Raw genomic sequence first — 27340 nt, 5'->3', positions numbered from 1 at the left:
AGGCATTGGAACTGATCCTGAGCAACACCAACCCTTCTGACTCAGATGGAGAAGACATAGTCCTTCAACTGGATTCGGACTCTGAGCTGTCTTCAGGTTAGATTTTTCAAACTACCTATTTTTATTTCCTGACTATCTTTTTTAGGCTAGATTCACATTTGAGAGAATTTCAGTTCCCTGCGAATCCAGCAGGGAACTTAGAAATGTTCTCAGCCTCCGCATGTTCCCCACATGTGGGAGAGCGGGGAACGTGGTCCCTAGCAACCCGCTGTGTTTACTGGTTACAGCTACACAGCGGGCTGCGGGGAGTGCGATTCACACCCCCGCATCCCCCCTCCCCAGGGAACGCATCTTGAGGAGTTCTCTGTGCGGGGGGGATGCGGGGGTGCGAATTGCACTCCCCGCAGCCCACTGTGTAGCTGCTATCCAACTGTGAACCCAGCCTTTAGAACCAAAACAAAATGTTAATTTGAAATTACTTATCTTGCAGATGAGGAGACTCCTCCTCTACCAAAAAAGAGAGCTCGGTTGGGGATTGAGCCAACGGAGACCGCAAAAGATGGCACAGTGTGGGGTGAAGTACAAGTGGGGAAACGTCTCCATTTTACCCCAATAGAACCGTACCCTACAGATGGAGAGCCAAGTGCTAAGGCTAGACAAAGTGTCCGGAGTCGCCATCAGAGCTTCCTCTGTTCTATCACTCTTGACATGCTTCGTAGCATTCAAAAATGAACTACTCAACATGCACGTCACACGGAGCAGGTGGATTGGTTCATGGGTCTCCCGAAACTAATGGCATTTATTTCAGTCATTATCTTTCGGCGGGTGACCAAGGTTCCATCACTATGTGACAGCTGGTCAGCAAACCTGGCAAACCAAAGGATCATTGCAACTATGACCCGAAACCACTTCCAAGACATCATGCTACACCTATGCTTTGATGACATGTTCACACGCAGTGAGCGAATGGAGACTGATAAGTTTGCTGCAATCTCCGATGTGTGGAAATCGTTTGTCACCAACTGCATTGCATCCTACAACCCTGGTCGACACATCACTATTGATGAACAGCTTTTCCCGTCAAAGACTCGCTGCTGTTTTCTGCAATTCATTGCAACAAAACCAGACAAGTTTGGCATCAAGTTTTTGGTGGCTTGCGACTTGAAATCAAAGTACATCTGTAATGTCCTCCCATATCTTGGCAAGGACCCCAGTCGTCCCAGTGGGGAGAGACTGTCCGAAGCTGATGGAACCATTCATGGACAAGGGCAGAACTGTAACCACGGACGGAGCCAGTCACTTCCAGCTCGGAGGACCTGTGAGCAGTGCCGCCCACCCACCCTTTATGTTTGTATATTTGATAATTTTAGTTGGTTCTTGTTTTCGGGTCATAGTGGCTGTAGGCGGGGGGAGGGGTCCTTGGAGTTGGTGCTCAATTGGCCTGGGGGGTCAATCGGGATACGGATTCTCCAGTTGGTATATGTTTTGGTTGCGGGTCTGGTGATTTGGGGGAATATTGGTAATGGTGGGCCAGATTCCTAAGTTGGAAGTGGACAAGGGTAACCCTTCGGGGTATTTTGGTGCTCTCAAGCCTGTGGGTTAACGGCTGAGAGTAATCTATGGTTGGTATCTTGTCCACTTGTTTATACTATGGTTACCACCAGACTTTTAGCTTCAAGGACCCCTTCCCGGATCATGCTACGGTTAAATGTTTGTCTGTTTATAATAAAGGCCTCTGTGGCCAATTATATCCTATGTGAGACTCATGTCATTATTCGGATGATGGAAAGGAAAGGGGTCGGAGACCCTTGGGGAGACACTTATTCACGGTGGTCGACCAATGTCATGTTTTATTTAAGGAAATGGACATAGAAAGAAGGATAAATTTGCCACCCCTGTGAGTAGGCGCATAACACACATAGGAATCCATAAGTAAATACCACTTACCAAAGCTCCAATTAGTGTATTCAATAGGACACTCAGAACATAACCTAGTTTTGCCAAGATTCCTTCCTGCAGATTTTGAGAAATGTAAAATAATGGGACAGATTTACAAATACTGTGTATTTCTTAGTCATCTTACAGCAGCACTTTCATGAATATTTGTTCTCTAAATGTATGTATATGTGCATGTAGTGTAGTGAGAGTGTATTTATATACTCACCTAGCTCTGCTTTCTGCGTGATCCAGCGCTCTTCCACTCCGCTTCTCAGTGATGTCACCGCACTTCAGACTCTCCGGATCACGCTACGCTCTATGTGTGAGGTGGACATCTCTTACAGTGAAAGCACTATGGAGATTCATTCTGACGTTCCATAGACTTACATTGTAAAAAAAACACTATGGGGTCAGGCTGAGCACAATGTGATGTGGAGGTTCTGCAGAGCGGTGACGTCACTCAGAAGCGGAGCAGAGCGCTGCTGGATCCTGGAGAAAGCAGCAGTAGGTGAGTATATTATTACACTCACACTACACTACATGAACAGATTTAGGCAAAGCCCCAGAATTGGAGTCTCTCAACGATTCTTCACTTCTGGGGTGGCTGCAAGCTGGTATTTTTAGACTGGGAAGTGCCCAACAACTATGGACTTCCCTGCCTGAAAATATCAGCTTTCAGCTGTCTGCTTTACCTTTGCTGGTTTAAAAAACTAGGGGGCCGCACATCATTTTATTCCAATTATTGATTTATTTATTAGATTAATAGATGTACAGTAAGCTGCACATTCAGGGCACAACTTATATATGTGACAGATATCTATTTATTACCTACCTGGATGGTACACACATACACACAGGTGTCACTCAGATAACTCACAGATACACATGTACACATGGACGCACAACAGAAAAACACAGATGGTAAAAACGGACCATGTAACACATACATTTATTAAGCGGACGTGTAAGGGGGGCCTTAGACTGATTTCTGGCTGTTTTCATTAGTGAATCTCCCCATGTGTTAATTCTATGTAATTTACATTTCCGAGGTAGAAATATCATTTTTAACACAAATTGTACTTGGGAAGCTGTATTTTCTACAATATTATTATAGGTAACCAGAGTATTGTACGAAGCTGATTCTAGCCATGAATATGATAAAACTATTATAAATCTAGAATACAGCACTCTCAGAGCAACATGTGTGACTTGGATACACTCCACATGTGTTATATACAGTATAGTCTTAAGTAGATTGTTTAGGAATCAAATTTGCTGACTTTTTGATTTTTCACCTAAAATTTGATGAATTCTTTGCAAATTGAGTGTTCCTTATTATGCACTGGGGTCTCTCCAGACCCCAAAGAATAGTAAATGTGACATGTGAAAAATAAAAGTAACTAACATTCCCCTTACTGCTCACCTATTCAGCCCCCATCTGCTCGCAGTTCGCTGCCCGCCATCCAGGCTTGTTCTTTCTGTAGTTGTGCGCCTAGTCTCCGTCCTCTTCACTATAAGCCAGGACTTCCGGCCCATTATAAGGTCACAGCGCACGTCGTGATATCATGGCATTGTAACCTTATGACGTGCAGTGACTTCCAAGGCCTGATGGTGACTAGTCCTGGCCTAAGGTGAAGAGGCCAGAGATGTGGAGCATGGTAGTGGAGAGGAGAGGGCGGCACGTAGCAAGCACAGGGGCGGCCGGAGAACAGTGCGGTGATCCGCTCATGTCTAACTATATAAAATGTGTCCGCATGTATATGTATATATGTATATATCTTGCTTTTTCTCAGTGCTGTTTTATTGTCTCTTGACCCTACTTGTCTTGGAATGAACTGTCCATAACTGTAACTTACCACACAGAAGAGAAATTTTGTCAGAAGGTCTTTAATATTCAATCTCAAAAGCCCATCTATATCGTGTGCCTGAAAGGTAAAGGATGATTTACTATATTATAATTTAGTCAGCCATTTTCATTATTAGAAAGTAATGGAATCATGCATTAACCCATTACACCAGCCCTTCGGGATTCCCTAGCAGGTACATGAGGCTATAAGCAGCAGATGACAAGTCAGGGAGGAACTTGGACCCTCTCAGCTCCTGTAGACGCGGCAGCCAATCGGTAGTCACAGAACACAGCTCTGCCGTAATGCAGCGGAGCTATATAGTTACCACCAAACATTGAATAAAACACAGGTGAGCAGAACCTATATTCCTATACAACAGGAATCACCTGATAGCAGCTCTCCCTTATAGCGACTGGTGGGAGACCTAAGCAGAAAACTGCTTTAACCCCTTCGCGTTCTTTGATGTACATGTAAGTGAAAAGTCATGTCCCTTCAATGTCAAGTCTGTACCTTTCCCAAAATAGTGTGCCTGATTTTATCAGCCATCATGTGCCTTTACCAGTGCTGAAGACCCCGTGCTTGTCATGACGATACCCTCATGAAAGCAAGATTGTGGCTGGCGCTCATAGGAGATTATGATTTCAGCGTAGCAGTGCTGGTGCTCTGCTATGGACGGTACAATTGATTGGACGATTGCAGCTTCAAATCCCCTAAAAGAACTATTAATACAATGAAAAGTTTTGAAAAAATGTTTTACATCTCTTTTTTCCCCCCCCATAAAAATACACATATTTGGTATCGCTGCACTTGTAATAATCTGATCTATTAAAATATAAAATAAATTATTCCAACTGGTAAACAGCTTAACAAGAAAAAAATCGAAATGGCAGAATTATGTTTTCTTGGCCACCAAAACATTAAAATAAAATGCAATAAGAGGCTATAAAAACAATGTATCTACCCCAAAATGGTGGCAGTAAAAACGGCAGCTCAGGGCTCAAAAATAATCCATCTCCGAGCCCCAGAATGAAAACTGAAAGCGTTACAGGTCTTGGAATATAGGGACACAACAAACTTCTAAAATAAATAAAATTCCGAATTCTTTTCACCAATTAAATAAAGAAAAACGACGTTTGGTATCTGCGTAATCGTACTGACCTGGAGAATCACATTGTCCAGTCAGTTTTACCATAGAGTGAGCTTGGTAAATACAAAACCCAAAAAACAATGGTGAAATTGAAGTTTTTCCCACTTTCTCGTCCATAATATGATAACATGAATGATTTCACTCAAAAGTACAACATGTCCCACAAAACCTAAGCCCTGACGTGGCTATGGGGATGGAAAAAGAAAAAAGTCATGTCTCTTAGGCCGGTTTCACACGTCAGTGGCTCCGGTACGTGAGGTGACAGTTTCCTCACGTACTGGAGCCACTGACACACGTAGACACAGTGAAATCAATGCATCTGTTCAGATGTCATTGATTTTTTGCAGACCGTGTCTCCGTGTGCCAAACACGGAGACATGTCAGTGTTCGTGGGAGCGCACGGATTACACGGACCCATTAAAGTCAACGTTGTCCGTGTGCAGTCCGTGTGCCGTGCAGGAGACAGCGCTACATTAAGCGCTGTCCCCCACCCACTGGTGCTGAATCAGCCATTCATATCTTCCCTGCAGCAGCGTTTGCTGTAGAGAAGATATGAATAATCATGTGTAAAATCAAGATCCAGGTCCCCACCCCCCTCCCACCCCTTGTGCGCCCCCCCCCCCCCCCCCCCGCTGTTATTAAAATACTCACCCGGCTCCCGGCTCCCTCATAGCTTCCTGTCCTGGCCGCACCTTCTACTGTATGAGTGGTCACGTGGGGCCACTCATTTACAGTAATGAATATGCGGCTCCACCCCTTTGGGAGGTGGAGCCGCATATTCATGACTGTAAATCGGCGGCCCCACGTGACCGCTCATACAGTAGAAAGTGTGGCCAGGATAGGAAGCAGCGCCAGCCAGCGAGGAAGCCGGGTGACTATTTTAATAACAGCGGGGGGGGCGCACAGGGGGTGGGGACATGGATCTTGATTTTACACACGATTATTCATATCTTCTCTACAGCAAACGCTGCTGCAGGGAAGATATGAATGGCGGCTTCAGCACGATGCAGGGGACAGCGCTAAACTTTAGCACTGTCTCCTGCATGGTGCGCGTGGTGTTGTGAATTCTGTGGCTGAATTCACTCCTGTGGTCACAAGTGGTACTGCAGCTTCTGGGCTTCCTCCCTCAGGTGTTCTGGTGAGCTCGTTGGCTGCCTTGTTATTTAACTCCACCTGATTCTGTCTTCCTTGCTCCTTGTCAATGTTCCAGTGTTGGATCTGAGCTTTGGATCTTTCCTGTGGCCTGCTGCTCTGCTTAGATAAGTGCTTCTTTGCTTTTGTTGCTGTTTTTTCTGTCCAGCTTGTCTATTTGTTTTTGCTGGAAGCTCTGAGACGCAAAGGGTGTACCGCCATGCCGTTAGTTCGGCACGGTGGGTCTTTTTGCCCCCTTTGCGTGGTTTTTTGCTTTAGGGTTTTTTGTAGACTGCAAAGTTCTCTTTGCTATCCTCGCTCTATCTAGAATATCGGGCCTCACTTTGCTGAATCTATTTCATCCCTACGTTTTGTCTTTTCATCTTGCTAACAGTCATTATATGTGGGGGGCTGCCTTTTCCTTTGGGGTATTTCTCTGAGGCAAGTCAGGCTTGTATTTCTATCTTCAGGCTAGTCAGTTCCTCAGGCTGTGCCGAGTTGCATAGGTAGTGTCAGGCGCAATCCACAGCTGCCTTTAGTTGTGTTTAGGATAGGTTCAGGTATTGCGGTCTACAGAGATTCCACGTCTCAGAGCTCGTTCTATTGTTTTTGGGTTATTGTCAGATCACTGTATGTGCTCTGATTACTGGCACACTGTGTTACTGGATTGCCTTCATAACAGCGTGGTACCCAGTGTGGCACACGGGCGGCACATGTGTGCCGCCCGTGTGCCACACTGATGTGCCACAGAAACGCAGGGGAACACGGACACGGATAATTCCGGTTCCGATTTTTCCGGTACCGGAATTATCTGGACGTGTGGGACTGCCCTTAGAAGAAGGGCAGGAAAAATCCTGAAAAGAAAAGAAAAAAAAACATATAATTGACTGGTTGTGAAGGAGTTAGAGGGAATCTGTCACCAAGCTCTTGCCGCTTATTCTGAGAGCAGCATAATGTAGAGACAGAGACCCTGATTCCAGCAAGGTATCACTTACTGGGCTGCTAAGTGTACTCTTTATAAAATCCCTTTTATCATCAGATTATTTATCACTGGGGGAATAGTAAATCTCTTGCCAGGTAGTCCTGTATGACCATGATTGGCTTCTGTCTGTGTGTGCTCTACATAGGCAGAAACCTGCCAATCAGTGGTGTGGGTGGGGTTATACAGAGTGCAACCTTCAGATAACCGCTAGATCTGCAGCAGAAAGGACAATGATTTCATCAAAATGACAGCAAGTAGCCCAGTAAGTGATACATAGCTGGAATCAGGGTCTCTGTCTCTGTATTATGCTGCTCTCAGATGGTTTAGCAAAAGCTTGCTGAATGATTTCCCGAAAAGCTATCTGTATTTCCTAAAGGGGCATATAAAAGGTTATGTCCATTTAGTGCAATCCTAAAAGCTGCATAGTAAAATTGGATTTTTCAGTGAGGCCGTTCTTGCATAAAGTTTTTATACAATTTTATTTTTCAACACAAGGAGCAGTCACCTATGGTAAAAGAAATGTCACCAATGTTGGAGTTAAAGACAGAACTTAAAGCCATTTTTAATCCGATTTCTATTTTTTTATTTGAAAAGTCTCTATGATTTTATGTTGCTATAAATTCTATATACCGTATATACTCGAGTATAAGCCGAGATTTTCAGCCCATTTTTTGGGGCTGAAAGTCCCCCTCTCGGCTTATACTCGAGTCATACCCAGGGGTTGGCAGGTGACGGGGGGCGGGGGCTGTGTAATTATACTTACCTACTCCCTGCAGGTCCCTGCTTCTTCCAGCGCTGCAGATTCTTCCTGTACTGAGCGGTCACATGGTACCGCTCATTACAGTAATGAATATGCGGCTCCACCTCCCATAGAGGTGGAGCCGCATATTCATTACTGTAATGATCGGTAACTGTGACCGCTCAATACAGGAAGAAGATGCAGCGGTGGAAGAAGCAGGGACTGCAGGTACCGCGCCGGGAGCAGGTAAGTATACGGGGAGCGCAGCGCGATATTTACCTGCTCCTCGCTCTGATGCGGTTCCGTCTGCAGCGTCCTCTGGCTGTGACGCTCAGGTTAGAGGGCGCGGTGACGTAGTCAGTGCACGCCCTCTGCTGAGCGTCAGTGCTGGAGACGGAGCCGCACGAGGAGCAGGTAAATATTGAAAGCGCCAGCGTCCTGAGCGAAGAGAGGTATGTGATTTTTTTTTTTTTATTGCAGCAGCATTTTATATGGGGCACAGCTTTATATGGAGCATCTATGGGGCCATAATGAACGGTGCAGAGCATTCTATATGGGGCACAGCATTATACGGAGCATCTATGGGGCAACAATGAACGATATGGAGAATTATGTGTGGCACAGCTTTATATGGAGCATCTATGGGGCCATAATGAACGGTGCAGAGCAATATATATGGCACAGCTTTATATGGAGCATCTACGGGGCAATAATGAACGGTGCAGAGCATTATATGTGGGGCACAGCTTTATATGGAACATCTATGGGGCCATAATGAACGGTGCAGAGCATTATATGTGGCACAGCTTTATAAGCTTTATAAGGAGCATCTATGGGGCCATAATGAACGGTGCAGAGCATTATATGTGGCACAGCTTTATAAGGAGCATCTATGGGGCCATAATGAACGGTGCAGATCATTATATGTGGGGCACAGCTTTATATGGGGCCATAATGAACGGTGCAGAGCATTATATGTGGCACAGCTTTATATGGGGCCATAATGAACGGTGCAGATCATTATATGTGGGGCACAGCTTTATATGGGGCCATAATGAACGATGCAGAGCATTATATGTGGCACAGCTTTATATGGGGCCATAATGAACGGTGCAGAGCATTATATGTGGGACACAGCTTTATATGGAGCATCTATGAGGCAATAATGAACGGTATGGAGCATCTATTTTTATTTTTGAAATTCACCAGTAGCTGCTGCATTTCCTACCCTAGGCTTATACTCGAGTCAATAAGTTTTCCCAGTTTTTTGTGGCAAAATTAGGGGGGTCGGCTTATACTCGGGTCGGCTTATACTCGAGTATATCTACTATATAAAGCTGAATGTGTGTGTGTATGTCCGGGATTGGCATCTGTACCATCGCAGCTACAGCCACAAAATTTTGCACAGTCACACGTCTGGACCCTGAAAGCGTCATAGGCTACGTTGTGAGGTGAAATTTTAACCCCGCGCTTTCCAATTCACCAAACAATTTTGCCCCTATCTACATAATGGGGAAAAAGTGAAAGGAAAAGTGTTGGAGGAGTCGCAGCTACAGAAACAAAATATTGCACAGTCACACGTCTGGACCCTGAAAGCGTCATAGGCTACGTTGTGAGGTGAAATTTTAACCCCGCGCTTTCCAATTCACCAAACAATTTTGCCCCTATCTACATAATGGGGAAAAAGTGAAAGGAAAAGTGTTGGAGGCATCGCAGCTACAGCCACAAAATTTTGCACAGTCACACGTCTGGACCCTGAGAGCGTCATAGGCTACGTTGTGAGGTGAAATTTTAACCCCGCGCTTTCCAATTCACCAAACTATTTTTCCCCTATCTACATAATGGGGAAAAGTGAAAGGAAAAATGTTGGAGGCAAATTGACAACTGCCAGATGTGAACAAGGGGGACTTAAAGAGTGAGAGCGATGGCGCCAAAGAGTATATACCGTACACTAGCTGAGGTGGGACCTCGACATGAGATACTCACCACATACGGGGATATGAACACACACACAAAATGCGTCACACACTACCACGTGCTTGAACACATATACCACCCTCAGCACACATTTCACCACACATACACCAACCTCGCCACATAAAAGTCGAAACACAAAAGTCGCCGCTCAAAACTCGCCACGCGCAAAACTCGCCACATGCAAAAAATAGGCTCACGCAAAACTCGCCACAAGTGCAAAACTCACCTCATGGAAAACTCGCCACACGCAAAACTTGCACATGCGGAAAAATTGCCACATGCACAAAATTTGCAACACATGCAAAAGTTGCCTCACACAAAACTTGCACATACTCAAAAGGCACCAGACATAAAACTCACCACGCGCAAAACTCGCCATGCGCAAAACTTGCTGCACACAACTTGCTACACTAACCTGTCACATGCAACTCGACACACAAAAAGTTGCTACACGCATGTTGCCACACAAAACTCATCTCACAAAAGTCGCTACATGCATGTCGCCACACGCAACTCAACACACACAACTTGACAAACGAAACTCGCCCTAAAACACACACAAGTCTGGTATTAGCCTTCAAAAATAAAAATCTGATTAATAAGCAGACAAACTACAAGAGCAACAAATGTACCATATAGGAAATATGGCAGCTGTCAGTCACATGACCTGTCTATTATGTGTATGTGTGAGCTAATATATACTGCTAGGGGGAGGGCTTCCTGTTGGCTGGGGATTTATCAGGCTGCCAATTTATCTTACAAATACTGAGGTAAAAATACTGAGCAAATAACGTGTTAACGAGGTCTAATACAGGAGATCACACAGGTATATACTATATACAGGGGAGATGACACACAGATATATACTATATACAGGAGAGATGACACACAGGTATATACTATATAAAGGAGGAGATGACATACAGGTACATACTATATACAGGAGGAGATGGCATACAGGTATATACTATATACAGGAGGAGATTACACACAGGTATATACTATATACAGGAGCAGATTACCTACAGGTATATACTATATACAGGAGGAGATGACATACAGGTATATGCTATATATAGAAGATGACATACAAGTATATACTATATACAGGAGGAGATGACACACAGATATATACTATATACAGGGGAGATGACACACAGGTATATACTATATACAGGAGGAGATGACATACAGGTATATACTATATATAGAAGGAGATGACATACAGGTATATACTATATATAGGAGGAGATGACATACAGGTATATACTATATATAGGAGGAGATGACATACAGGTATATACTATATATAGGAGGAGATGACATACAGGTATATACTATATACAGGGGAGATGACACAGCAGGTATATACTATATACAGGGGAGATGACATACAGGTATATACTATATACAGGAGATGACATACAGATGTATACTATATATAAGGGCGATGACAAACATGTATATACTGAGGTGAAAATGAGAGGTGTGAGGTGAAAATGAAAAGGTGTGAGTGCAAAATGAGAGGAGTGAGGGAAAATAGTGTAGTGATCGGAAAATGACAGATGTGAGGTCGAAATGACAAGTGTTAGGCGGGAATGAGAGGAGTGAGGGAGAAAATGAGAGGTGTGAGGGAGAAAATGAGAGATGTGAGGGGGAAAATTAAAGATGTGATTCGGAAAATGAGAGGCGTGATGGGAAAATAAGAGAAGTGACGTGCTATAACTAACCACAGATATTTACTATGCCCAGGCAACGCCGGGCTCTTCAGCTAGTAGGTAATATTAGTGAAGTAAGCACAGTATTTTGGGGGAGTGTACTTGTAGTGTTTTGGGAGGCAGTGGCATTTTCTGTGTGTATTGAGATTTTTCTTCTTGCCTTTTTTCTGTAAGTTTACATAAAGGACATCAAAATCAGCAGAAAAAATTCATGTAATGAAAAAAAAGCTTGAAAAAATGATATATATTCTTATTTGTGATTTAAGATGGTAAAAAGGTAATGCAGTAGGAGTCCACTGGGTAACTTAGAAGGAGCCTGGTTTTTAACAGAAATATGTCAAATTTGTACAATTTGGGACAAACCCTTCAATTTTTATTCACCAAAAATCCAATAATGTATGAAAAAGAAGATTATTTCCTGTTTATAGTAAAACCTTTCCATTTCAATCCTTATATATCCAGAAGCCATATAACTTGTGGGATTATGTTTATGCTTATTGCTATATAAAACATTGATGTAAAACTGAAAGTTTGAAAAAAACTTGATGAACCAAATCTTTGTGCCGGTGTTTAGCGCAGAATGTCTGTAGGATTACGTTACCCAGTTACTAGAAATCTGGGGTCCTGTATATAATAGGGTTTTCTTGTGGGATGAGATTATACAGGATGGAAGGCGCATTCTCAGGATCCCAGTATCACTGAGCAGAAGTGGTTGGAGCACAGAATCCCATACACTTCTGTCTGCAAAATGCAGGAGGGAATCACGTGTACAACGATCGCTCAGCATCAGCCGGTGTGTTTTCTTCTGGCAATCATGTGTTAGTGACGTTATACTATACATGTATATGTTGTGTCACATTCGCTTTCCAATTCAATCAATATCCAAGAACGTTCCTTCTCATCAAATATCTCGTTACCACTTCTAATATATTTGCTCCTCCACATAGTGAATTATTCCTGTAACAATAGAACTTTCCCCACGGTGTCGTCGTCATTTCCGTTTATTTGTGATTTGTTTTTTTTAACTCTCTTTCTACAAAGCATATATCATGTAACTTACAATCTCTGATTTATGACCTTCTGATCTGACATTATATATGATACTGTATGTAGATTCCTCCTTTTTGTAGGTTGTCACTTACCAAGATTAAGGCACAGTATTGAGGTGGGATTCCCTAAAGAAAGAAAAAAGAAAGTACGGTAATTCCACGTATTCCTATCCTTGACAAATATTTTCTTACGCTGTATATATAGATTTTCAGGCTCTCCCGCAGTTATCAGAGGTGTTTCAGCTCCTAGAACCGTCCCCAACATGCACTAATGTTACTAACTGGCTGTTTGGCACCAATTTATCCTTCAGTTTTCACTACGCCGTCTGACAGTGAGTAAAAGATGTTATAACTATGATCGATGTGAACATTATTTTCCGCTTCTTATATACTGTAGATCAGACTTAAGTGAAAATGTGAATATGCATGTGTTTAATAAATGCTGCTTTTTAGGAATATTATAGATACATGGGTATTTTTTTTTTATGGAATTTGTTGTCTTCTCCAAATTTTCCCCAAGAATTTGATTTGCGCTGAATACATTTGTCTGGGATAGCAATACAGAAAAGCCTCTAATTGCCCATAGAACAGATTTCTAAGGGTATGTGTCCACGTTCAGGATTGCATCAGGATTTGGTCAGGATTTTATGTCAGTATTTGTAAGCCAAAACCAGGAGTGGGTGATAAATAAAGAAGTGGTGCATATGTTTCTATTATACTTTTCCTCTAATTGTTCCATTCCTGGTTTTGGCTTACAAATACTGATGAAAAATCCTGACCAAATCCTGATGCAATCCTGAACGTGGACACATACCCTAACACTCCGATGTCTCCTAGGTGTGTAGTGAACCTGTTTGAGCTCTATTGTGATCAAAACATTTTAAAATTTCCGAGTTATGGAGATTTTGCTTTAAAAACTAATCTACACGAGCACTGAAAATAGTTCACCATAATCCCCTATGCCTACACCTCACTGGCATAAGATGGCGCTCCATGGCTTGTCCCCGTCTGTTACACCGGATGTGACAGCCTCCCTTATTGGCTGGGCTATATCATCTGACTTGACAGCTGAGCATTGTGGGAAAGCCTGCTATCCTGGGCTTAGCGCCATTAGCCCGCTTCACCAGGGTGTGAAATGGCACAGGGCATTTTTGTATTTTTTAGCCAATCCTGTTAGGATCTGTGAACTCCAGGACATTTTCCTTGAAATCTATTCACTCCACATTAATGAGTGGGCTGCACGGTGGCTCAGTGGTTAGCATTGCTGCTTTGTAGAGTTGGGGTGAAATCCCACCAAGGACAACATCTGCAGAGAGTTTGTATGTTTTCTCCCGGTTTGGTGGCTTTTCTCCGGATTCTCCGATTTCCCCACATTCCAAATTTCAGAATTTAGATTGTGACAATGGGGACAGTGATGGAAATATCTGTAAAGCGCTGTGGAGTATGATGGCGCTATGTAAGTAAGCATAATCAATAAATGAATAGCTATTTGCTGCATAGTGAATTGATCTGGACTTATTGTTAATGATGGCCTTACTTCAGCTGCATTATCAGGCAGAGAGCAGTGATTTTATCAGAATGGAAATTATTTTCTTCAGAATACAGAATATTTTTTGTAATTTGCTCCATGCAAATTCAGCAAAATAAAGGTAGAGGACGTTTTGCTGAGCAGTAGAAGGCCAGAGACATGGTAGAAGAAATAACTGACCCTGAATTACAGAGAGATAGACTCTACTGTTTAAAGGGGGTATCCGGGACTTTACAAAAAATGTACCTAAGCACCAACAGGCAGATTATTGCAACTTCCAGTTGTGCCCAGCACTGTTCTTCCCTGGCACAGAGCAGACACAGGCCGCTCCTGCCGCAGATTCTCTGCCTCTAATGACGTCACGTCTACAGAGCTGAGGCTTCTTTTCCGCTTCCCTCTGTTGATGGGCGGGACTTCTGAGGTCATTCTGATTGACAACCGGATCCCCGCTGCCTAACTGGGGGAGCCTTCTGTCAATCAGAATGAAAGTCCCGCCCTGTCACATCCGCAGAGGCAGCTCAATCTCCAGCAGGAGCGGTCTGTGACAGCATCGTGCACAACAGGCAGTAAGCTGCAATTACCGGCCTCCTTGTGCTTAGGGACATGTTTGGTTTTTTGTATAGTCCCAGATACCCCCTTTAATGCTTCCCTACCCCTCCATACTAGGAACATCTTCTGCAGTAGAAGCAATGGTGGGCTTCTGTAAAATAGGATGACAAGCTAGATTTACAGTATTTTTTCTACTAGTATACATATGACGGGGTGTTATTAATGTTTATCATATTTTACATTATCATTGTAAGGATTAAATCAATAGATCTAAATGTAATAACAAAATCATTCACCTTGGTAAGGTTTAGAAAAAAAAACTATCAATAACATAACATAAGCAGGAAGAAACTTACTGAAATTTTCAGAAAATATTCCAGTGAACAGCCAAGCTCACAGGCCAAACATTGCTGGAAAGAAAAAGTGTTGATGTAGTGAGTAAGTAAACTTTTGTAATAGAACATGGGACATGAGTTACGTTTCAAGAATAGATTATTACAGGGTGTCACTGGGATGTAAACATATGAATGTTGTTATATGAGAGAATAATAATACTCTGAATTTTATTTTCCTTTTAATCTAATGTTATTAACCATTCATGTGCTGTAAAAATGTCTATATTTTTTAATATGTTTAAATTGTTTCTTGTTAGATCAAAATGACATTCCTTGACATCACTTCTATAGAAAAAAAAAGAAAAAATATATAATGTAAAACAAATACCAGCGAATAGATTATGTCGTTAACTATGCATCGGGCCTGTATGTTCCATTCAAGGCCAACATATCCCTGTAAAAAAAAGAAAGATTTGTCTTAATAATATTGTGGCACAAGTAGACAAACTGTGTGGTAAGTGAACCCATCACCTTGGAAAACGTTATTCACCTACGGATATAGGCCCTGATTCATCAAAGATTTTGCACCAGAATTTTGGAGTCAAAAGTCATAACATTTGGTATAACTCAAGGCTGCGCTAAAATGTTGCTACTTTTGACGTTCTCGTGCCATTTTTCGCCCAGGTCCGATAAATGAATGACGTGTGTTGACATTCGCTATGACACAAATCTTCCTCCGGCAGGGACTTGAGTAAGATTTATGGCGAAGATCACTCAGACTTGGACGTCATTGGTCCTGATTCATACGGAAGCTTGCACCTCTTCATGAATCAGGGGTGTCTGACTCCACAAGGCCCCCTCATCAAGGGAGCTGCCGGATTTCAGTCATATAGGCATGCCAGAGCGGTTACATTCCCCGCCCACTATACTGTGAGGCTGTAAGCGCGGCCCGGCACTTTGACTGACAGCTCCCTGTGCGGAGAAACAATGGAGTAACTATTGGCAATGCTGACATTTCTTCTGTACTTTTCCACCAGAAAACCTTGTTTCTCACTAGTTATATCCTTTATGACTGACTGATATTGGTATTTTCATGAATAATGGCCAGACAAATTACCTTCTAAATGTTTTCATAGATTTATTATTATACTGAATATATTTGTAGAAAAATTTACCTGAAGTTGATCATATTTGGCCGCAATTGCGTAACAGGAACGAACATGAGCGTCAACATTGACATTCTGAAAAACAATTCAGCAAATATCAGTAAGGAAAACATCATTTCTGCTATGTCTAGATATCCATAAATAAATTTACACTAACACCGTGTACATCCAGAGCCCTGTAATGGGCGTATTTGTGGCAAGCTGCAATTTCTGCACTTCTGTGATAAGTTATTCACTGAGGATTCAAGATGGCCGTCTTTATAAGGACTATTGTGAAGTTGAGACCTTCCCTTTAAACTGAGATAACAGTTACCTTAAAGGGTTTTTTCAGGTTTAGAAAACCCATAGTAAATAACCTGATTGGTCATTTTGATTAAATACAGGGGACTCTTCATATTCTCACCCTCCATAACTCCATAACCTCACTCATCCACCATCTTCAGCATATTACCAATTCCCCCACAATACTATTCCATCATACATGGCTACCCTCCAGCATCTACACATCACCTCACAGTCCCGTTATATATATATATATATATATATATATATATAAATACATATATATATATATATATATACATACACATGTACAGTGTGTGGATATTGGAGTTAGGAGATGATGTGTAGATGCTGGAGGGTAGCCAGGTAGCCTTGATTTGAGAATGACATGTGATGTAGTAGGATATGTATATATATAGATCTACTATATAATTGTCTACGGGTCACTTCCGTCTGTCTGTCTGTCTGGCAAAACAGCCACGACCAATCAGCGACGGGCACAGTCCGGAGAAAAATGGCAGCTCCTTACTCCCCGAAGTCAGTGCCCAGCGCCCGCATACCCCCCTCCGGTCACCGCTCACACAGGGTTAATGCCGGCGGTAACAGACCGTGTTATGCCGCGGGTGACGCACTCCATTATCGCCGCTTTTAACCCTGTGTGTCCCCAACTTTTTACTATTGATGCCGCCTATGCGGCATCAATAGTAAAAAAATGTAATGTTAAAAATAATAAAAAAAAACAAAAAACCTGCTATACTCACCCTCCGTAGTCTGCCGAGCCGCTCGCGCCTGCCGCCATCTTCCGTTCCCAGTGATGCATTGCGAAATTACCCAGAAGACTTAGAGGTCTTCACTGTTATATACTGTGTGGGCAGTGTTATATACTACGTGACTGGACAATATACTACGTGACTGGGCAATATACTATGTGGCTCTGTGCTGTATACTATGTGGCTCTGTGCTGTATACTACGTCGCTGGGTAATATACTACATGACTGGGCAATATACTACGTGACTGGGCAATATACTATGTGACTGCGCAATATACTATGTAGCTAGGCAATATACTACGTTACTGTGCTATATACTAAGTGGTTCTGTGCTGTATACTACGTCGCTGTGCAGTACACTACTACGTAGCTGGGCAATATACTATGTGGCTGGCCAATATACTATGTGACTGGGCAATATACTATGTGGCTGGGCAATATACTACGTGACTGGCCAATATACTATGTGAGTGGGCAATATACTACGTGACTGGCCAATATACTATGTGGCTGGGCAATATACTACGTGACTGGGCAATATACTACGTGGGCTGTGCAATATACTATGTGGACATGCATATTCTAGAATACCCGATGCGTTAGAATCGGGCCATCATCTAGTATATATATATATACTGTATGTGTGTGTGTGATTGTACCTTTGCTCATTATATATATATATATATATATATATATATATACATACAGTATATGTACAGATATTTTTATGCATATATCTATATATATAGTTACATGTTTTTACACTACAACTTCTCCAAAACCCCTTCTTTCAGGCCTGATGGCACTTGTACAAAGACTAAAGTTCAAGCCACACTAGTCATTATGTTTGTGGAACAGCTATCTAGAGAGCGTCCCATTGAATTATTACAATTCCCCCAAAAAGAAGATTACGGCATTACAAAGGGAAAGGCCCATGTATTTGCATTCACAGCCATACACACACAACAGCTTTCCACATTGGATGCTGCAGTCGCCTTTCTAATCTCAGACGTTCTCGATGATATAGGGCATCGGGGCCGGCACTGAGGTAATGCCACCTGAATTTATGCCAACTATAGTAGGACATCACAATGTCACGGGGATGTGCTGCTGTCTGTGACCCTATTGTATCGCTCACTAACAGGACTGTTTATTCATGATACTGTACAATAGAAAGAACAGATCCCAGCTGTAGAAGTAAGTCTATAACGGGCTCTTACTTGGAAAGTAAGCGCAATGTTTCCGTTACCGGTGTCTGTGAAAAAAAGAAAAAGGTGGAATCAATAATAACAATAACAAGAGCAGAAATATTTTGGAATTATTCATAGATTTAAGGAAACATTCGAACGTTCACATTAATCTCAATATGACAAAACCCCAATATCTAAAATGACAGAAGGACACAGAAGTCAATCCAGTTATCATCACCTCACTTCTGAGCGGCCATTTTGTATGGAGTCAGTCATGTGTTACTCCATGGAGATAGATGTGCAGCGCATGTTCTCTTCTCTGTGCCCTGTGCCAGGTATTCACAGATGTTTCTGTTCAACTTCTCCGTGTCATCTAATCCTTTAGTTTATTGACTATTTTATATATATATTATAGCAAAAAGTGACAGAAGCACAGAAAAAAACAAATTCTGGGTGCAAAGCCCCTCAGGCATGTACTAAACCTTATAATGAGAGTCCAAGAAGTCAAAGGCAGCACACCATTGCAAATGAGTTCAAAAAGTGTCAAGTTTAATACCATCATGGTGACGTTTCAGCTCACGGAGCCTTCTCCAGCCTTCAAGCCTTCAAGCTGAAACGTCGCCATGATGGTATTAAACTTGACACTTTTTGAACTCATTTGCAATGGTGTGCTGCCTTTGACTCCTTGGACTCTCTCTCGCTCTATATATATTTGGCATAAAACCACCAGAAATAGTCAAAATTGGCCCCTATGTTGTACTATTTCAACCTTGTATGTATTTATTGCAATTTGTGGGAAGTGTTTATAGGACGTAAACTGCCACCCTGTGAGCAAAGAGTTACAAAAATGCTTCCCTCCTATGAAGTCCAAACAAGCGCAGTCACTAAGGGGTTAAGAGGGCAAGTCTCGTTATACCTAATACATATAGATAAACAGCTACATTATTTTGTGATGTCTTAATGGATTTTTTGAATGTGATTGTCACTATAAAACATGGACCATTTTATTATTACAGCCAATCCCTATTAACCCTTGATATACTACAAACTGACTGCCTAGAAATAAAGTGCAAATTCTGTGTGATATTTCTGTTTCTTTATCAGATACATGAGACAATGATAATCTGTGATGTTTTACCAATATGTTGTCTTAAATTAGATTTTCTATAATCCTTTATATAAAGACAGAGTTGGTGTCATACCCCACATTTTTTATGTTAATATTGGGATATTTGACCAACCAGCGTTCATTCTTTTTTCTCTTCTGTGGAACATTAAGCACAGCAGCAACTAATATTAAAGGCAATATGTCACCAAGATTTTGCCATCTAATCTAAGAGCAGTTTAATGCAGAGACAGAGACGCTGGGTCCAGTGATGTGTCTCTTACTGGGCTGCTGCTGTAGTTTTGGTAAAATCACTGTTTTAGCAGCAGGACATTATAATTAGAAGAATAGTAAACCTGCAGCCATGAAGTCTTCCATAGTCATGAGCTCTGTATAACCCCATCTCCACAACTGATGGACAGCTTTCTGCCTATGCACAGTGTACACAGAAAGCTGTCAATCAGAGGTGTGAGTGGGGTTATAGAGAACTCAGCATTCAGATAACTGGAACTGCAACAGATAATAGAGCGATTTTATGCAAAAGTACAGCACACAGCCCAATAAGTGATACATTGCTGGATTTAGGGTCCCTTTCCCTCATCATGTTGCTCTAAGACAGAGTAGCAAAAACCTGGTGAAATAATGAAATAAAACATGGAAATCAAGATATCTAATTAATAGCATTTTTCGATGTAGAGTGACAAATATAGTAGCTTACCAATAAAGCTGGCAAGGGCCACGCAAAGGAAAATGACAGCAATTTTCATGATGCGAGTTGCTTAGCTCTTCACTTCAATGGAAAGTAAAAGCTGGGATGAATTGTACCGTCGTGTGCCGCTCTTATATACATCCAGGACGATGCTTCAGGGTGATCTTGTCATTTTTCCTTATTTGCTGATTGGCACAATATAAAATATCGTCATTGTGCCATTTGTTACACGGATGTAGATCCTGCCATTAATTCTAAAAAATATTTCTCTGTAATTAATTTGTTTGCTTTTAGTCTTCTACGCGCTGCAATATCATGCAAAGATTTTCTAAATGTATAATTAAAAACAAATTACTTACCCATTATTCTCTACTTTAACTATGGTATAGAGTATAGACAATGAAATGCCCAGCAGTTTGGTGGGAGACTGGTTCCTGAGACCCCCGAAAATCTGTTAAAATATTAGTCTGATGTGTGCTGCACATGAAATACCGTGACAAAGGGGTCGTCCACTACTATAGCAATCCCTTCGCTCCCTGAATGTTTGCCCCATTAAAATAAGAACACTTATAGTCATCTCTGGTGCCGGCGCTGTTCCAGCAGTGTCGGTACTCGTGTTTCTGGTGCTCACGTGAGGTTATGTCATGTGATCCCTGCACCCAATCAGCACTAGCGTCACTGTCCACGCAGTGATATCAAATATGTGTATTTGCAGCGCCCCAGAGACCTGGTCGTTGCAGTAGTGTCGCTCTTCCATTAAGGGGAGTGATGGTACGTCTGATGGCACTAAAGGAGTTCACTTGACCAGGAATCACAAGCACACATTACACTTCACACTCCGGCCACTAGGGGGAGCAAAAGGTTTTATTTATTAGGCCACTCCTCACACTGGTAAAACTAGGGGTTGGATAGGAAGTTAGAGAGAAGCTGGCTGGGTTTTGCCCAGGCAACATCCCGTGGCAGGGGGTGTTGCGGGGAAGATTCAGAGGGGTCCCTGTCAGGCGTGGGAACCTGGCAGTGACTTAACGACAAGGACAGATCGTTACAGAGCCGCGCCTGCACTACCTTGCGGCGGCATCTAAAGAAAGGACACAAATCGAAGGATATTGTGGACAGTGAGAAACGAGATCAAGCACCAAGGAGAGCCAGAACGGCAACATCCTACTGGGGCGCCTAGCCAGTGACCGGAACACCGAAGAAGTAACTGACTTTATGCCTTACTTCAAATACCGCAGGACAGTTAATTATAGGTTGGCTGTCTACCTTACATCACCTAAGCAGACATAGGGGGCAACTGTGGAGAGGGGCGTCTCTAGGGTCCCAGAAGAGCTCCGAGCCTTCCCGTCAAACGGGTGCATCCTAGCCATAACAAACTTGGGGGACGGAGAATAGAAAGAACGAACAAGAACTAGAAAGAACGAGAACAGAAGTTGTGAGGACTATCCTGAATGCTCAGCAGGGAAGCACTACAAAACACAGGCGCTAGTGGTAGGCATTGATTTCCACCTGCAAAGGGAACTCTGGATGTGCCTCTAGACCGGCCGGTTTCAGACAGCCCGGTTGATAGTGCTCTGGATTGAGGATCCTGAAGTCACCAGTAAAGAGGTAAAGAGATTGCAACCCTGTGTCCTCGTTATTAACCGCGCCTCACACCATCACTACCTACACTTCTGGGAAGCCCTGGGGACTCATTTCATCTGTGGGAAGGTATACCATCTAGCTGCCATCACATCACCCCAGTGGACCCCGAGCAGCGTCGGTCGACCTGACCGAATACCACAGGTGGCGTCACAAATACCTAACAACCTCCATCACCCTTTTATTGGACGCCCCTTAGCAGGGTCACGGACCGGGTCCAGCCACCGTCACAACCCCAGAACTGAGCCAGAGAGGACCGGTACCGAGTAACCCGTGGCCCTGCGTCTGGGGGCGCTACAACTTGGCATCACGAACAGGATCGTACTTAAGCCTGAAGAATTGGGTCATGTGTGCCTTGGAACTGTGTTAGAATTGTGCTTGGACTGTGATTTATTGCAAAGACTGTGCATTGCTGATTACCGCGAGAATTCCCACCAAAATCGCCGCCATTGTAGCGCCACGAGGAGCGCAAGAGAAGAAGAAGGGCGTGGAGTTGTGGGCGTGGAAAAACTGAGGAGCGCGAAAAGCAATGGCCGCCCAGTCTAAGTATTGCTGTGTTCTGAGGGCGTGCCCGTCAGCCGCTGAGGTTCGCCTCCTCATCCTCTATGGAGGATGGAGACTGTGGGGACAGGGCCGCTCCCGAAAGAGAGCCCGGGAAGAAGATCCAGAGGAGGGAACAAAGATGGCGACTTCCAGGACCCCGCATGGAGACGTCCCGGCCCAGCGCAGGGCTGCCTCACCCGTACCAGCCCCGGAACCACCGACGCTGCAGGGGCTGACCGTCGCGGAGCTGCCTAGAGGGAAGCCCAGTGGACGGATGCCTGATGGCTGGGTGGCCGCAGCCGAAGCCTGACAGCTGGCGCGCTACCGAGAGGCCCACGCTCGCGTGAGTTCCCGGTTGGGCCACCCGACGGAGATCCCCCTCTCCCCCGTGTCCCCTCCTCTACCCGCTCCAACCGCGGAAGACCCTCGAACCCGGCCGGGGGATCGTGCACCGCAGGAGCCGGACCTGAGGATCCTGCCGGTGACGGAACATCAGCGGAGCCTGGTGGCAGCATGGAGAAAGCAGCCCCGACCTGTGGCCATGGTTGATCTCACGGAGGAAGTGAGGGTCTCACCATCAAAGTGGGGGGTGGTGATCCTCTTCAATTCCAAAGAAGGAAGGGGAGCTATCCAGGAGATCGAGGAGCCCCTACAGGTCCATGTCACCCGGAGCGAGGTGGAGCCTTGTTATGGGGAGGTCGAAGAGGATCGTGACCTGAGGCCTGGGGATGCTGTGACCTACACCCGATGACAGAGGGGGACCGGCTGGATGGCCAGGGGCGTCCAGAGGTGCGCAGCCCTTCAGGTCGTAGCTGAAACTCCGGAGGGCGAGGCCCCCGCTACAGACCACCAGACTGACCCAGCCCATCGTGTGACTGTGGGTCCCACCCGTTCTCGGCTGAGAAGGGTGGTCTGCGAGGTAAGGCCGCAACCTTCGCAGCAATAAACCTCGGAGATCTGAAATTGTACATAGTTACTTAACTGTTTGTCTGCCTGCTGTTTTGCTGCTAATACCAGTCTAGGGTTAACTCTAAAAGGGGTCCCTTTGTTGACCCGAGACCCCTATTGTTTTACATTTATTTTATTTTTGCACAAGTTTCCATTGTTTTCAAAGACTGCCAAATCATGGACGGTGAATGATTCACAAACTGTTTTGTACATAGTTCGCACCTTCTTAAAGATGCCCTCTACTGGTTTTACAAAGAAAGAAGGCTTTGCGAAGAGACTGTTTTTGAATACAGCACAGAAGTCTTGCTTTCTAACGGACTTGCAGATAGAGAGAATCTGCACTACCTCAAAGAGACTTGGTTCCCTCTTAAAGGGAATGTTGACATGTTGCACTTAAGTATAATGTTGCCTTAAGAAAGTTAAATTGTAATAATGAGATTTAGGAAATGTTAATAATGTTGCTAGAGATTGAGGACAGGAAAAGTTGGAAGCCGAATTTCAGCACAGTGGACCCGTAGGGGTTAGAGAGTCCTCCTAAGAACCATAGATAGAAGAACAATGGCAGTAGGCCCAGACAAGGAGCTAGGCGGTCCTGCATTTGTGAAGTTAAGTTTGTAATATAGTATTTTATAGTAAGCCTTTAGTGGGTTCAGCCTATACACCCTTAAAGGAGAAGTTAAATTATTGTTCAGAATTTGCACTTAATAGAATACCCGGCAGGGTACCAGAAGTTATTTATAGTCAGAGTGTTATTTAAAATATTTAACCTTGTTTTTGTTTGTAACGTTCAAGTGTCCTCACCTCCAATAAAGGGAAGCATTGTTATATTTATTTGTTCCTTGCATTTCAAAATTTGCATGTCTTTTGCTAACATGTATTGTTGTTCTTCTTGCGCAGGCATGTACTATGGAGGACAGAGAATGAACTTCAATCCAATATTGCAGCCAGCATGCAGCCAGCGGGTAAGGAAAGGGTGTATCAAACACCCGAAAACCCCGCCTCCATGGCTGAAGATTGTTCCCTCCAAATTCAGGTGACAGTGTCCCTTTAACAATGACAGGTGCAGAGGTCTTGTGCAGACCCCCGGCTGTCATGACAACTAATTGGCACCGCGATCAGGGCGCCGATGGGTGTGATTTCTGATGCGCTTCCTGCTCTTGGTGATTGACAGTGAGATTTAACTGGTTAATAGCTCCGATCCACCCTTGACTGTTAGAGGCACTTGATGACTAATTAGATCAGCCATCAAGCGTGGAGATAGATGTGAGATTGATCTGCAAGCCCAAGCAGTGAATGGGGTTAAGTTTAAGAATTGTGTAGATTTCTCTAAAAAAAAAAAATTGCAGTAACTCTAAGTAGCTGCAAATCAGAGCACACATTTTTTACATTCACATTGACTAGTGGATGTCAAGAAATTTGACTCAAATCCCATCTTTCGCAGATCAATCCACTATTCTCTAGTAGCTATCCATGACGTTCCCAAATTATAACATTATAGTATAACATTCAAAATGCTATATTTTAATAAGTATAGTAATAATATAATGGCCGGTGTACTTTACACAGGCGCCGTCATTGCAGAGGTTCATTTCATTAGAAGGGGAGGCGCCTTTTAGTTTACTAAGTGCAGCAGTTGTGAGAGTCATAGTTTTCTCTGCTGGAGATCTCACCAAGCTGAGATGTTGAGCTGTTAATAGCCGGCCCACACCAGCTTTCTGTGTGCATTGTAAAGTGGCAGAAAGCTGCTAATCATTAATGGGAGCTTGATTGGACTAGAATGCATGGGGCCAGTTGTCCTGTAGTAATCATTTCCTGCTGACAAAACATTGATTCTATTGAAAGGGCAAATCACAACCAAGTAAGTGAAACATCACAGGAATCAGTGTCTTGTACATTGTGTTGCTTTCAAATTACATAGCAAAAACTTCGTGACTTATTCCTCTTAGGCTACTTTCACACTAGAGTCGGTACGGGGTTGTCGCCCGACGTTCCGACGCATGCTGTGAAATAAAAGCACAACGGGGGCAGTGGATGTAGTTTTTCAACTCATCCGCTGCCCCATTGTAATGTCCGGGGAGGAGAGGGCGGAGTTCTGGCTGCACATGCGTGGTCGGAAATGGCGGACACGATGCACAAAAAAAAGTTACATGTAATGTTCTTTTGGTGCAGACGGTCCGCCAAAACACGACGCATCCGTCGCACAACAGATGCGACGTGTGGCCATACGTCACAGTGCGTAGCTAATGCAAGCCTATAGAGAAAAAAGGCATCCTGCGGGCAATTTTGCAGGATGCGTTTTTTTCTCCAAAACGACGCATTGCGACGTACATCAAGCGACGCTAGTGTGAAAGTAGCCCAATGGAGAAAAAGAATCACACAATTTTTTAAAGTCATTTCGTGGTCATCGTAAATAATCTGTTGTAAATGTATTGTACAGGCTTTTACTATTACTATTACAGAAATACCAAATATGTTTTCTGCTGATTTGAGATGTTTGTTTTTTTTAATGTCCATTTAAACTGTCATTATTGTAATCCTTTTTTCATTATTTTTTATTAATTTTATATGAATAAATAAATCTTTCACTTTTATTTTACACTAATATACAGGTACACAGAAATTAACTGGTATATAATGATGCATCTCTATGTCCTGTGCAAATTACCTATAAAACAGAAGAATACAACTCACATTCAGGTACAGAAACTCTCCTACTGTATATACAGTATGTCAGTGCGACCTATAGCTCATGACTACTGCTGGTCCATCCAATGATTCATGTTGGAGGTTTGAATCTTGGGGAGACCACTATTCAAGAGAATAATTCATTATTTTAATGAATGTAGGTATAAACAGAGCAGAGAATTTCCAGTCCCTCCATGTAGTCAGGGGAGAGGAGGAACTACAAAGCAGTCAAGACTGCAGGACACACATCACGACAAGTGAAAGGGGACACAACCCTGAACTTCCAGCACAGCTTCCCCAAATTAAATTTCTCCAGCCCACAGGGCTAATAAAATCCACTGTTTTGATTCAATAGCAATTTGACCCTGTAATAACAAGGTGCAGCGTCTGCAATTATACTTTTTTCTTATGCTACGGCACGTTGCATCGTTCAACAATATCGTGAAACCAACTATTTTAAAATTGGAGACTTGGTGAAAACGTTTATATTTCAGCTCTTACCAATTTTTTTCTGCATTCACAGCTGGTATTTAACCTTGTATAGAGATTTTAGTTTTCTAAAGAGCTCATTGTTTTTTCCTTTTGCAAGCACCAGAGGGCACCAGCACTTCATCTCTATTACCTACATAGAGTTCAGCACTTCACAATTTTACCTTTTTGTTATAAAATTATAGGCTCCAGTTAACCTTAGTCTTTATCACAGAATTCATGATCATCATGTTGTGCAAAAAAATTGATGACTTTTGGCATTTTTACTCCAGCTTTGGCACACTTGCTGGGGCGAGATAGGTGTGGCAATGCCCGTCTGAGAAAAGTGCCAATCTTCCTTTAAGTAGATATTATACTCCAGTCCATCACCTAGGAATCCGCAAACATGCTATTGATTTGGGAAGGTTGGTGTGACCTTATGGTAAGTAAATCAGGCTCCTCGGTTATTATTCCTTCTAACATAGCTTATGGATCACTTTAATCTAGCTGATCATTGATGACTTCATAATCCCAAGGAACAAAGGAACATGATTATACGCATTAGTCACTTCCCCACAGCATCCATAGACAAATAGATTAATATTCGATCTCTTCTTCACTTCTACCTATTATCTCATCTTCACGTATTTATGACATTCATATCTCAAATAACACACCTGTTTCTATAGACTTACTTTTTTCAAAACCAATTCTCCAATTGAAACAGCGGTGCTCTCCTTCATAGTGGTACAACGTGGAAGAATTTAAGAATGACCTAACCGGATTCTGACAGACTTCTCAGGACAACAATCTGGCTCGCTTTGATGATATTTGCCTATTTTTCACAACTGCAAAGGCAATTATCACAAGTCAGCCAGTCAAATTTAACTCTTAA

At 43.1% G+C, this 27340-nt stretch overlaps 1 protein-coding gene across 1 annotated transcript in view; it reads right to left on the bottom strand.

Moving 5' to 3' along the window:
* The window catches only part of LOC138675619 (uncharacterized), a 29637-nt gene extending 9342 nt beyond the window's left edge, over positions 1-20295 (bottom strand). The window contains exons 1-8 of the mRNA XM_069764007.1: positions 20173-20295; positions 18380-18414; positions 16116-16181; positions 15329-15394; positions 14962-15015; positions 12622-12654; positions 3795-3863; positions 1948-2013 (exon numbers count right to left, since the gene is read on the bottom strand). Of these exons, the coding sequence (XP_069620108.1) occupies positions 1948-2013; positions 3795-3863; positions 12622-12654; positions 14962-15015; positions 15329-15394; positions 16116-16181; positions 18380-18414; positions 20173-20221 (438 nt within the window). The 5' untranslated portion in view covers positions 20222-20295. The remainder of the gene's footprint in view (positions 1-1947; positions 2014-3794; positions 3864-12621; positions 12655-14961; positions 15016-15328; positions 15395-16115; positions 16182-18379; positions 18415-20172) is intronic.
* Positions 20296-27340: the final 7045 nt, after the last annotated feature.

Source organism: Ranitomeya imitator, chromosome 4 (assembly GCF_032444005.1).
Source record: "Ranitomeya imitator isolate aRanImi1 chromosome 4, aRanImi1.pri, whole genome shotgun sequence".
NCBI lineage: Eukaryota > Metazoa > Chordata > Amphibia > Anura > Dendrobatidae > Ranitomeya > Ranitomeya imitator.
This window is presented reverse-complemented; position numbering and strand designations above follow the sequence as displayed.